This window comes from Doryrhamphus excisus, linkage group LG9 (assembly GCF_037039965.1).
Source record: "Doryrhamphus excisus strain RoL-2023G ecotype Guam linkage group LG9, RoL_Dexc_Guam_v1.1, whole genome shotgun sequence".
In the NCBI taxonomy this organism is placed as follows: Eukaryota; Metazoa; Chordata; class Actinopteri; order Syngnathiformes; family Syngnathidae; genus Doryrhamphus; species Doryrhamphus excisus.
Genome location: NC_136365.1, coordinates 7871225 through 7885918, shown reverse-complemented (window position 1 = coordinate 7885918; position 14694 = coordinate 7871225). Strand labels below are relative to the sequence as shown.

At 38.4% G+C, this 14694-nt stretch overlaps 1 protein-coding gene across 3 annotated transcripts in view; it reads right to left on the bottom strand.

Annotated features, from left to right (window-relative positions):
• Window positions 1-14694, bottom strand: part of LOC131134126 (alpha-1,6-mannosylglycoprotein 6-beta-N-acetylglucosaminyltransferase B-like) — a 77020-nt gene that overhangs the window by 9620 nt on the left and 52706 nt on the right. For all 3 annotated transcript variants that reach the window (XM_058079026.2, XM_058079008.2, XM_058079019.2), the window contains 3 exons: window positions 9740-9871; window positions 3435-3568; window positions 2114-2244 (listed from right to left, as the gene is read on the bottom strand). In XM_058079026.2, coding sequence (XP_057935009.2) covers window positions 2114-2244; window positions 3435-3568; window positions 9740-9871 — 397 coding nt within the window. The remainder of the gene's footprint in view (window positions 1-2113; window positions 2245-3434; window positions 3569-9739; window positions 9872-14694) is intronic.

Genomic DNA, 14694 nt, shown 5'->3' with positions numbered 1-14694 from the left:
CTGATAATTATAGGTTATCACATGGTTTGTCTGGTATCAGGCCCAAACCTTCGGTCTCGGGCTGATACTGGCACGTGGGGGCATGATACCTGTGATGATCTTATTATCACATACTATTTAATCATGAGCTTATTATCACGTACTATTTAATCAAAAGACTAGAAAATTTTCAATTTATTACATGTATTATATCCAAACAGTGTAAACACAATAATTGCAAAAATATTTCAACAATAATATTTTATCAACAGTCTTATCTTATCAATGTCTGACAATTAAAGTTCCATTAATCAAGTTTGGGTTTTTTGGTGACTGGAGAAGCACTAGGAATATTCATAGTGTGTGTTCACGCTCGTGCGTTGTTCTCTGATTGGTTGTTTCACGGGCACGATACCAGAGCAGCGCGCTCTGAGTGGACAGCTACGGGGCTGATACTGGACATGGTTAAACTCTATATTTTATCTGGGCTTTGACACAGTATCATTTCGGCCTTTTCCCGTATCATTCATGGGCGCTTTCTAGGGTACAGGGCCAATTAATACTGTAGTATGTGATAATTTAGTCTACATGCCGCATGCTGTAAAAATTACTGAACTTATTTTTCAGATTTTTTTCCAGATTTTTGCTCCAGCATACCCCCCACCACCCTAGTGAGGACAAGCTGTGTAGAAAATAGATTTTTTATGGTCCTAGTTCCTTTTTTAATTAATTTATTTCAAAGAAAAACTGACCATATCTGAGAAGTGTGTGTGCCCCAAAGCAAACAGTGGATTGATACTATACTGTAAAATTATTAATGAAAATGACAAAATCTGCAAATGCGCTCTCCGCACTGCATTGCTGTGTCCTGTGGTCCCTGTTAACTGCAGTGTGTTTGAAAGAGCAGTATTTTTACTTAGTAAAAATCTAAGCTGAAAATGACAAAAAAAAAACCCCAAGTTGAATCCTGTGAATAAGCCATGAAGCAGCTCCAGCGTATGTGTGTACTAATGACTGCTGCTATGGTGCTTACTGTATCCCTGCCCCTGCACTATGACCCCCCCCCCCCCCTCACCCAGTTAATCCTCTTGCTGTCTAACTGCAGGCAGGAATTATTGATCAATTTCTCTGTAGGGATTTTTCCAGCCAGTCAGTGATTAGTACTAAATATAAAGATAGTCTTGTGTGTCAATTTATTAGCCCACTTTTTTGTGACATTTACAAAGACTGCGGATTTCAGAAAATAACAGATGGTCTGTAAAATTCAATAATTAAAAATAAAAAAAATAAAAAAATTGTTAATTATAATGATGAAAATGGTAATATTAATGATGATTATAATGATGGTAATAATGATAAAGATTATAACAATAATGATTATAATAATAATAATATTACAATGATAATAATAACAGGGGAAAACAAGACAGTGGCATGAACATGATTATATCTTGCAAAAAGGGGTAGGCATTTATAAGCTTTTGCTTCAGCCTACTCCTTTTGGGCTTGTTATCAGATAGTTGAATACAAATGTAAATAATGGAAAGTTATATTTTGATTGATGTAAGAAATGCACTGTAATGTTTCATATATTTGCCCAAATAAAGGAAAAAAAAAAGACAGTAGCGCATTATGAAAAACTATATTCCATGCAAGCATGCGACAAACAACACAAATTAATATTTAGCTACAATATGCTGGTGGTTAAGGCCAATAATTTATTTATTTACTTTATTTAACTTTAATTTCCCAGCAGTATACAATTGAGAATTCATGCATTGGTTATGAAACAACCAACAAAATAAAAAGTGTCTTACCTGAAGCTTGTATGCCAAAAGACAGATGCAATGTGAGAAAGGGATATTAAATAACATTGTTAAATTTGATGTGTGTGTATAAAAAAAATCAAAGTAACCATCACATGTGAGATGTTGTGCATTTGTGACATCCGTACATATCTTATACTTTTGTTGGTATTCCTTCTAAAGGGTGACAAACAAATACAATAACAAATAGATTTTCCAGGACACCTGCGGTTTGTGTTTTTCATTTCTGTGAGACGCAAAGAGCAACCAAATGGAAGCTTGTGGTTGAATGGCATCAATCGCTGATGTTGGATTTTGTGCGTTTGTACCTTCCACATGCTGGCTTCCTTTCCATACACAACTGCCATGTTGTTGATTTTGCTTTGCTGGATGTTCCTCTTCTCTGTGTCATTCATCTCCTCCGACACGAAGCCCATGAAGGAGTTATCTGGCGTGTGAGCTAAATGTGGGTTTTTTGGGGACGGGGTGCACATGGTTAGAAGACAAAGGTAGGCAGACAGAGAGACAATGGTTCTATGAGTGAGCTGCAAAAGAGGAAAGTATATTTCACACTTGTTTGCTTCATTGCACTGCTAATTCCTTCCTAAAGCGTCATGTCTAAGTATTATAAATAGTCATTGTCCATGAGCCAGCTGCTACCGGCTATAGATAATCACTATACTAAAGTGCGTGGGTTTAGTCGCAGTCGGCAGGTGCTCAAAGTGAAACATTGGCACCTACAGTAGATGCTGACGCTATAATGGCGCTGCACCAGATGACTGCTTCTGACGGCATTGAATATGAGACAAACACAATGTAATGTCTCCAATATATCAGTGAGTCACAGTAAGTTCATTCAGTCATTTACTCATTTTCTTCTGCTTATCCTCACAAGGGTCGCGGGGGGTGCTGGAGCCGATCCCAGGTCGCCAGCCAATCACAGGGCACATATAGACAAACAACCATTCACACTCACATTCATACCTATGGACAATTTGGAGTGGCCTAACATGTTTGAGCATGAGGGTGGAATTGAACAATGGACTCCTAGCTGTGAGGTCTGCACGCTAACCACTCGACCAACGTGCAGCCTCACAGTAAGTTATGTAAAAAAAAAAACCCAAATACAAAACATAAAAGCTGTTTGATTTGTGTTTGCTAAATTAGACAAAGAGAGCACAGATAATCTTTGTAAAATCTTATTAGGATCTGTATCAACAAAAAAAAATAAAAATTAATTCCAGATCCACAATTTCTTCAGAACAGAATAAAAGTAAATAAAATCATCAATGATCATTTATCGGCTGTGTTAGGTGTTCAAAGATGCTGATGTTCAAGGATGCTGGTCACCCCCCCCCCCCCCCCTTGTATAAGTGTAAAAGCAAGTTAACCACTGTTAATACAATAGTGAAAAAAAACCCAAAATAACCAAAGTTTATCATCACTAAAATGAGGTCCTGGTCTTGCATGACTTCACATTCGGCAGCAAACATCAAAGTTTTGGAGGACTTTATATATTTTATAAAAATTGTGGTCTAATTCAAAATTGTATGGAATGGGTAAAGTTTTCAACTGGCAATCTCCATGAGAGTCATCATCCAACTTCAGATGTTCCACTGTAATGTTTCCATAGTGCATGAAGACTCTTACGGAACATGGTCATGTACTGCCTGGCGTTCAGGTTCCAGTAGCCCCAGTTGGTCCGGTAGCCATGAAGAGTGGCATACTCCTCATGATTGTAAGCTGGCTCTGTCCCAAAAGTGTCAATCACTCGGATGTGACATCTGTAATGACAAAGCACAGCCACTCTAAAAAAAAAACTGCAATTTCCCTCATTTATACAAACAGCTTTGGCTGTAAGATTCAGAAAAGCAATTGCAAATTGCACACAGCTGTTCATGAAACAGCACGCATCTGCAGGTTTGACTAATGTGAGGGAACAAAAGGTAAAAGCTGACAAACTCACAGAATGAATGGTTACACACTGAACAAAACCAAATGCATCACTGTAGGTTTGTTCAGCTAAACTAGCTAAACATCATCACAACAACAAAGGTAAGAGTTAAAAAAAAACAGAGGAAAAGAGACATTTTAAAGGGGACCTATTATGCTCATTTTCTGACCCTTGGTATTGCATGGTGGTCTCCTATAGAGCCGTTACACACAATAACCTGCACAGAAAACCTATTCCAACTGTATTTCCTTTAATTTGTGCTTCCTGCTCAAACAGTCGTTTTAATTTATTCCACCGACTCCGGTCATGCCCACTCCGCTGTGATTAGTCACTCGCCTAAAGCTCTTGAACCGTATAAGAAAGTCCGCCCCTCTATGACATCACAAAGGGCCGGTTTTACCACGCCTTTTGAAACCAAGCGTTTTGAGTCATTGCAAACTTCTTTCAGTGCTGACTTCTGAATGTGCAAACCTCATTATCTGAAACTTTGGTATCATTTAACACAAGAATACAACATTTTAACTACATTTATAGGTCAGAAAAGTGGAAATAGGTCCCCTTTAAGAGTAGCGTAATACAGCATTGGTACAGTGTCAGCACACACACACACACACACGGACAAACATACTATGCCCTTGTCTGAAGCAGCGAAGCAGATCCAACTTGTCTGTCTGTGAGCAAAGGGGGATTAAGAAGGGCTAAAGGTAGCATCCAATCCCTCATCTTGCAAATTCCTTTCAGGCTTTCAAAGAGAGCTTTAAATCCAAACTACAGCGTTAGCGTATACCATCAAATATGGTCTAAATCTGATACATTAGGAGTGCAGATCATTGAATCAGGGAACCTGGCATCCAGGTTGTTTCAGGTGTTCAGTAAAAAACCAAAAATCAGAATGGCGTATTTACTGTACACTGCAGCATAAATCCATACATTGACTGTGCAGTGAGTGAGTCTAATTTCTGAACCATCTCCACTGGCAGTCTGACAAGGCCGGTAGATTTATCAGTCCATCAGCCGCACACCTACCTCAAATACATGTCCTATTACTATTGTTTTATGGTCGAATTCCCCCCACTGTGATGGCACTTTTATAGGATTTAAACCAACAGTGGAGGAAAAATAACACTGTGTGCTTTACCTAATGTTTACCTCTGAAAATACGGGATGAAATGAAGTGTACATGGATGTTTAAACAGTGTTATTAAACAAACTCAACTGAGGTGAACGAAGGCTGTTGTGGGAAACATTTTTCCAACCAGAAAATATGAAATTATGATCGCCGCTTATGTCTTATTTATATGTATGCATCACCCTACAAAAGGACGGCTGCATGTTTGGGTCACAGAAAGCTCTAAGTGAATTATTAATGACAAAGAAAGACAAATATTCTATCAGGTCTCTCCGTCCACATATCACATATCACCCCCTGTCAGAAAGTGAAATTGTTACTTTGCAAAGATAAGAGAACCCAGAGAGAAGAAGGGTGTGCGACATGGATGGAAACCATGGCAGGGAAGACATTGAGTTGAATATCTAACCAGGCATCATGGTGTGGGGTTAATCTCAGTTAAATGGTTGCTCATCGATGATCACCCATCACCCTGATGATCACCATGGGTGAGGCTGGACCGCATCAGGTAAAAAAAAAAAAAAAAAAAAAAAAAAAAAAAAATATATATATATATATATATATATATATATATATATAAAAAAGAAAAAGAAAAATAATAAAATATTAATAAATATTAACATTTAATATTAATAAATATATATAATATAATAGTCTTCAATGCTTCGGCTATACCCTCCACTTTTTCAGTGCTTTGGTTCTTTGCAAAAGCTCTGATAAAACATTAAATTATAATAAATTATTATAAATTAATTTTTATTTATTATAAATTATTAAATAAATGATTGTTTTATTTTTCGACACAAAATAAGATGGAAAAATAAATAAGCAAATAAAAAACAAATGAAACAAGTGAAAAAAATTATTTTTCATTTATTATTAAATTATTAAATAAATGTTTAATGTTAATTTTTATTTTTCGACACAAAAAAGATGGAAAAATAAATAGGCAAATCAAAAAACAAATGAAACAAATGAACAAATTAATTTTTATTTATTATTAAATAAATGTTTAATGTTAATTTTTATTTTTTGACACAAAATAAGATGGAAAAATAAATAAGCAAATCAAAAAACAAATTAAACAAACTTTCAAATCAAGGTGGGGGCCTCAAACTCGCGTCCGTGAGTTTGAGACCCCTGCCCATGATTTTAAAGTGAAAGCAAGTCAGTGCTAACCACACAGAGGAACGTGCCATCGAAAAAACTATTTTACCCAACACAATTAGTATGCTTTAGGTGTGAGCACAATGACGGCGAGCGGTCTTATTTCTTTCAGCACACAAGTTGGTTTTAAATTGCTTTAAAATGACTCAGATGGTGCTGCACGTCATAGCTCTCGTTGCCAGATTGGAACAGGACTCTTATTATTCCATCCTCCATCTGTGTTTAGAACCAAAAGCATCGACAAATATGCTAGTTGACTATAGCAATGCATTAGTTACAGGGAATATTTTCTTCCACACTCGAGACTTTGCCGCTCCTACCATATTAGTACACAGAAAATGAAAAGGGAAAAAAAATGCAATGACAATTTCACACATGCTAAAGTTAAGGATATTTCCTCTTCTTCAACGAAGACGGTCACACATTTCGTTTAGTCCCGTCTCATTCTTTTGCACTGTTCTCAAAAAACCTGAATAAAGCTATTGATCAATTGGTCTCCTCCACGCAATAGACAAGATCTTCTTGTTTTTGGCTCTGCAAAGGCAGTTGGATCGATTGGGAGACCAGAATGGACCCAGAGAGGAGATCCGTCTATTGGAATATTCTTTCACCTGATATTTGCGTCCAAATATGGGAGCTGTTCCCACAAATATGTGAGAATGTATAAAGTTAATAATAAATATGATGGATCAGATCACTATAATAATAATAATAATAATAATAATAATTTTATTTGTATAGCGCTTTTCAAAATACTCAAAGAATGGAGTTGAATAAAGCAAGTAGACAGAGTAAGAGAGTAAGATACATTAAAATACAGCATTCATTCGTTAATACACAGTTAAAACATGAGTAAAAGCGAGGCGGGGCACAGCTGTCAGATATAAAAAGTTAGACATTAAAAACAGATAATGTGTTGGTGTTGAAAATGTTTCCCTAGCTAGTTCAACGCTAAATTTCTACTACTTCAGCCACGGCCCATTGACAGCCCATAAACAGCAGGCGTGACTCCAATTCTAGCTGGCAGTTCAATGCAATACATACTACATACATACTGTACATACAGTACATACTACATAACATTCCTTGCCAATCCTTGAAGGTTTAGTCTCTAGTTTGTATTTCTTGTCATTCTTCAGGACACTACTCTGTTGTATTTGTCAGGCATGGAACAAATCCACCCTGAAAGCTTTATGTCCAATGCCTGACTAACTTTCTTTCACGGCCCTCCAGCGACACACGCTCTCTTCTTGTCAACAGAAATCAGATCTTCAAACACCCCCCTTCTTAATTCTTTTGGGTAAAAAAACAAATAAACAACTTTTTGGTGAGGAACACTTTTGAATTCAAGAAAGAACAAAAGAAAAAAGTTCCACATGCCAAGTGTTAATTGGGACATGGGGCGGAGACCACAACGATGTAGAGCAGGGGTCTCAAACTCAATTTACTTGGGGGCCACTGGAGCTAGGATCTGGGCAAGGCTGGGCCGCATCAGGTCCCCCCCCCCAAAAAAAAGACGCATTTATTAAAAACAGAAAAATGATTACACTTTGCTTTGGTTTCGATTTTCTACAAGAAAAGCTCTGATAAAACATTCCACTGTTCTCAAATATCTTCATTTTTATTTTTCTGCACAAAATAAGATGAAAAATAAATAAACAAATCAAGAATAAAGAAAATCAATCAATCAGTAATAAATAAATATAATAATAATAATAAAACAGCAAATAATAAAAACTTAAGAAACCACATATAGTTGGTGGGTAGACAAATTATTTTTTTCAGATTAAAATGAACAAAGCATTATTAGAGCCCTGTAGACATGACAAAACACGACTATAGTCACATTTATACTATTTTTATTTACAACATTTTGCGCAACTGCAGGGTCTTGAGACACATGCTAACTCGCAAACTAGAGAGCTAGCGACCTAAACGGTAGCCTTCAAGTTATTTCCTTTAAACTTAAATAGCCAAAAACTTACCACTTCCACACGGATAGGGAGGTTAACTATTAACAGTTATTTAACATTTAACATGAACATTAATCAAACGTAATAATTTTTTCTGGGTACATGATACCATACAGCATCCATATCAAACTTGCGCAGGCCGCACTAACATTAAACTTTCATATCAAGGCGGGGGCCTGGCCCGCAGGCCGCGTGTTTGAGACCCCTGATGTAGAGTATAACCGATGACTTTCCAAACACCACAAGAATATGGACATCATAGGAGAACATTAAACCGGAGACCCCAGAACACTTGATTAGTGATGCTTCTCGGCTCCGCGAGGCTTTACTGAACCTCTTCAGATATTGATGAGGCAGACTTGGGATGGCGATATGCCAGACAGACCTTTGACCTATAACACTTGGTCAAGTTTTTGCAATTAAACATAAATTCAAACCAGCTAATAGGCAAAAAGCAAGGAGGCAGGCACGACTGGAAGAAAGACAAGACAGACAAAATAGAAACATCAAGATGAGAGAGGCAGGCAAACAGAGGAACAGACAGAATGCAAACAAGGCAGACGGATTCATGAAAACACAGATAGAAAGACAGAGATGGACAAAGCAGTTAGGTACAAATCCATGCTCCGTAAATGTTAACGGCGGGGAAGACACCTGTACTGTATTCTCGACTAATGCTCAAAGACAGCCTTATGTTATACACTTAGAGAAAAAGAGCTTTTCATTGCTTCTAATGCGTTCTGTAAGTCTTCACCTGGGCACCTATCTTTATGTATTTGAACCAAGTGCCGCACATCCTCCCTTTACAAACACTAATTGTCACATAGTGTTAGAGAAAGCACAAATCAAGACTCTAAACAGTACAGGAGGACTGCTGGCCTCAGCAAGCAATTAGAGGCCGACCGCTGCGTGCTGACATATAGTCTGGGGGAAATGCTACATTGTGTGTTGGTGGGGGTGAAAGACGCACACATTGGAAGTAAGAGAAACAGCAAAACATAATATGTTTTGAGGGTGGAAAAAAACTCCTCCTGTAATGCTTATAATTGGATTTTAAAAATACATGTCATGGCTTTCTGTGCTCAGCGTTGTTTGCTTCCAGGTTTGTCCCAGCTGAGGACCGTTTTTTTTTTTTGTCTTTTCTCTCTTTGCTCATCTGTGCACACACCTTCACTTTTATTTGCATATTCTCCTTGTGTTCTCTTTGCATTTGGCCTGCAGTCACATCACATGTCGTTGAATGCATTTTCTATCACAGAACAACTGTCATGTTCTACCACAAGTGATGGGCACAGCTTAAGCAGTAGCAGAAAAGGAACTGGGGCACACTGGTCTAATGTGTGTGTGGGGGGGATAATTGTAATTTCCACAGTGACACTTTCAATTCCTGTTTTGTGTATTTTGTTCCCATGGTCTCACGACTGCAGTGGCCTACTTTCCAAGATGTTCCACCGCTGTGGGGATGCCAAAAGCGGTTAGGCACACCCATGCATACACACTCACACAAGCAGACACCTACACATTCTAGTAATCTTAATGTTATTGTTTTTGGCAGGCACATTATCTTCTCTCTTTTAGCCATGTTGATGCACAATCCCCCCCCACATTTACACTGTGATATGCTTCATGTTACAAAATTTCACAATGACAATCATGTTATTGAAAATCTCTATGTAAAAACACACACGAACACACCAGCAACATAAACATAAAAAAACACACCACTACTAACTTGTGTTTCTTGAGTGACAGCCCCATGTGCTGTTTCATCTGCTGCAGGCCATGGTAGTCCGTATAGATGAGGTCAAAAGGCAGAGGGCCAGTTAATGGGCAACTGCCTCTGCCGGGGGGCACGCCGAGAAAGCTGCAACACACAAATACGTTGATGCAGGGCAGAGGAACATGACGGCTGACAAGTCTATGAGTAGGAAAAATCTGCATTTATTAATATTAGGTTTATATACTTGAAGCCACAGTGAAGATATACTGCAATCATGTTCAATATAAAACAGGCTATTTCTACAAGACATGCAATTCTTAATTGCTGTGAATTCCAAAGAGCTTACATTGAGCTTAAATACTGCAGATTTTTATTTAAATGTAAGATAACAAGCACTCAGAGCTGACATGGTTGACCTGTGGAAGTATTTGACTGTTGAATGCACTCATGGTTATTTTTTTTTCATCTCGGAATGCCAAACAAATCTCTGTGTACTATAGATGTATCCTGACTGCTGATGTAGTGGAATGAACTCCTTCGACACAAATATGCTGGTGCAGTTGGCCCTGGGTTGCTTATGATGTCTCATGAGGCTGGATGGTCTCAGCGCTTCCTGGTGTTATTGACTGTACCCAGACGTGAATGCAATCGAGCACCTTTGGGACTTCCGTTCACTATACTGTCCAGGAGCTGCCTGATCCAGGTCTGGGAGCTGAACCCTCAGGAGATTCCCCGTTGTCTCAATAGGAGCATGCAGTGTGCATGCAGACATGCGGAAGGTGTTCTGGACATACATCTGAGACATAGTTTGTTTTGTCTTAAGGAAATTCACAAAAGTTAGATAAGCTTGCTATCCCGTTCATCCACTTTGGCTTTGAGTATGATCGCACTATAGTGGCTTAATAATGTGCATAAACTACGTTATTTTCCATGTCAGGAACACACATTTTCAAATGGAATATATATTTGAGTTGAGAGATGTGCGGTGAGTAGCACATTCTCTGTATTTTTCTCAGGAGTCCATTAGACAGCATCCCATGAGTAGCGGTACTTTCAATCAAAGCAAAGCCAGAGGGCACCAGCCTTTGGCAAAGCATAAAGCAAAGCAACACAAACTAACAAGATGAAAAGAGGATTGATGAAGACCCGGGTCAGTGGTACCTTTGCAGCAGCAGATGGCAAATGAATGGAGTGTGTGTTCCTTCATACAGACCTATTATGCTGACACACCTCAACTCTACATACTGTACGTATATTCCTATTTGGTCTACATAAGCAATGTGACATACACCTGCAACTTTACAGTTACATACATTCAATGGACACTATGCAGGGTCCAATATAAAAGGTAGTATGAATAAATAAAAAAATAGAACGAGGTGGAGAAACATCAATGCAACAATTTCAGTGATTGTTCTCCTTTCTTTTCTTGTGGAACTCAGAAAAGGCTAGTGAAACCCCAACATATACCTGTATTAAGGTTACTGTCCAAAAAACAAAAACAACATACCATACATATTACATTTGACCTCTGTTCATGGTTGGTGAAGGGTAAACAACTCTCAACTCATGTAAGATGAATGAAATATGTTTTTGTGACATCCCAACCACTTGCCGGACTTTATCACATTACACAAAATGTCAGCATTGAGCAATTAACACTGTGTTTGCATTGTGTTTGGTACTACATTCATTCATTCATTCATTTTCTACCACTTTTTCCTCACAAGGGTTGCGGGGGCTGCTGGAGCCTATCCCAGCTGTCTTCGGGCAAGAGGCAGGGTACACCCTGGACTGGTCGCCAGCCAATCACAGGGCACATATAGACAAACAACCATTCACACTCACATTCATACCTATGGACAATTTGGAGTCACCAATTAACCTAGCATGTTTTTGGAATGTGGGAGGAAACCGGAGTACCCGGAGAAAACCCATGCATGCATGGGGAGAACATGCAAACTCCACACAGAGATGGCTGTGAGGTCTGCGCGCTAACCACTAGACCGCCGTGCCGCCCGGTACTACATTTGTAAATGTAATATTAACCATGGTAAACTTATTCATGTGATCTTTATTTCTACTACTCAACAAGTGATAACATTGTAACAGTAAAAACGCTGATTGTTAGATTCTTTCTTTAGGATTTTGAGGTTTTATCAGAACCCATGCATTCACCACTCATTCAAAATTGTCAATCCAAAACAAAAAGTAAGCGTTTGTAATTCCAATGCAGCTCAAACAGAGTTATTCCTTTACTTTGAAGTATGATGAATTATGGATGTATCAAACTACTAGCTTTTGCCGCATATCATTAAATTAAAATATATATACATATAAAACTGCTATAAACTTCTTTCACCATGATTTCTCTGTGAGTCACCATTTTACATGTCACTGAAGAGGCTCTAAACATTGGGCGGGAGTGGAAGAGGAAGAGGAAGAAAATGTAAACAGTGGCATGGCCGACTCAAGCAGTGAAGTTAAATTGAAAGACATTCCAAGCATTCATTCATTAATTTTCTACCGCTTTTTCCTCACGAGGGTCGCGAGGGTGCTGGAGCCTATCCCAGCTGTCTTCGGGCAAGAGGCGGAGTACACCCTGGACATTTTGACAAACAACCATTCACACTCACATTCATACCTATGGACAATTTGGAGTCGCCAATTAACCTAGCATGTTTTTGGAATGTGGGAGGAAACCGGAGTACCCGGAGAAAACCCACACATGCACAGGGAGAACATGCAAACTCCACACAGAGATGGCTGAGGTATTATCGTATCGTTTGGTACCCTGAGATTCCCAGCCCGACTTGATATCATATTGAATGGTGCATACAGTCAAAGCCATTAGACAAAGACTTTGTTTGGCAGCCTTTGCAGGCATAACACGAGCATCATACTGTGCCACACAGGAGCCCAATTACGCAGTTTCAGGCTGGTGAGGTCCTCAGCAGGAACACTCAGTCAGAACGTTTACATACACACAAAAAAATAACTATGGCACAAATTGAGTTGAAACTAGCCTTTTCAAAACACAGACCTTAACTGGACTGTTGGATTATGTGACTGGAAACCTGTATTTAGTAGGTAAGATAAGTAGGTAACTTTAATACCAAACTCACTTCCCTAAATTCTGTTTTTGAAGGAAGTTAGAACTTTTGTCACCAGAAATTGTGCTGTTGCACCCCATTATTTTATGTGATGGAGAAAAGCTAATAATTTAATGTGATTCAATGATGTATAACTCTGTATCTTTCTCATCAATTTGTTTAAACTCAAACTCAATTTTCAACATTTATCAATTTCAGTACTTCTAACATATTACAAGCTTTTTCAAAATCTTAATTGGCTTGAAATATTAATCATACGTTGTGATCTGTAGTCGGCTCAAATAAACAAGCACTGCTGCTCTTCTCACTGTGTGTGTGTATGTGTGTGTCGTGTCACATTTATTTTCCATTATTTGTCAGAAAGTTCTACAAAACTGTACTCTTTCTGCCATGAACGGGATTAGGATTGATGGGCATTTAGGATGAACTGATGTATTGATGGTTTTCTTTTCTACACTGTAATTCACATACAGTATATTGCACTAATGGCAAGATGCATGTGCTGGCCTTTTGGTGTGTGCATAACAGCAGCCATAACAGCAGCCTGTATTGTTTGTGGACGGCAAAAATATTTCCGATATACGTATTTGGCAATATTTATATTTTGTGAGGTATGACCAAAATTTGAAGATTAGATAAAAAATTGCAGTTCATTTTGCACTGCACCTTTAGGAAGCTCTAACTCAAACTTCAAAATGCAAAAATAAATCGAAGTGAAATAAAAAAAAAATATATATATATCAACACAATATATACAACTTTTTTCCACCTTTCAATGTTCTATATGTTTGGTGCTCCAAAAAGGCAATTTGTGGCATTGAAGGAGCCGATGAAACTTTTAAGATGCTTCTTGTTCCTAAAACCCTTCTTTCAAAGATGCCATCTGCCAGTTATTGGACTGCACTCAGCACCAGTGATAGCGAAGGATCGTCCCGAATCTTAACGGACAGCCAATTGGATGTCTTTGGGTCTCACACTTGACTCCACATTGTTGAAGTTTAAAATGACTTATTGTCTTATTGTGTCCAACCTCAGCAGTGGCTCAATGGCATGCATGAGAGACCCTACTTATGCAATAATTAGCTCAACAATCTGACTGCGTTCAAAGAGAGAGACCTTTTTTGCGATAATAAAAGAGATAATAGTGCAGATAGCTGACAGAAAATTACACTGAATTCAAATGATTAAGATTTTGGATTTCAAAGGCTGTTTTCTTAAAATTCGGATCAGATGATGAACAGCCTATTCCAATTTAATGGTTGTTTGCGATAAACTGCTGACTCAATTTGTTGAGGCTCTACTTAAAAACATAACAGAAAAGCCAACTGGTTTGGGGACAGATTCAAAAATAGTGACTGGATTAGACCATCCAAAATGGTTCGCCCTGCACACAGCTTCCTTCCCTTGACAAATAGGTCAAACAGCTTTTTACTCTGATGATAGGCGACCAAGTGAGGCCTTAAGTCTGGAACACTGACTTAAGGGATGTGTGTTTCTGTGGGTAAATCGGCCGCGATAGCCGAAATATTAAACCAACCACTTCCTGGGAACGTAACTATCTGAATCAACTGAAACATGCGTGCACAGTCATGCAGTAAGAGTGTCATCTAACACCCAAATAACCATGTAATCATCTATTTCCATGTGTACCTCTGATTACACCACAAAATCCCTACTGACAGACGCCAGTTATCAAACGAAGCAAGGAGCACTAAATCAAGCAACCGCAAGGCATCATAAAAACCAATTCAGAAAAGTGAGAGTGAGGGAGAGCAGCAGTGGGAGGGATAAATCTGAGAAGTAAGTGGGAATAGCTAGGAAAAAATAAAATAAACACTCCTGCCAGAGATAATA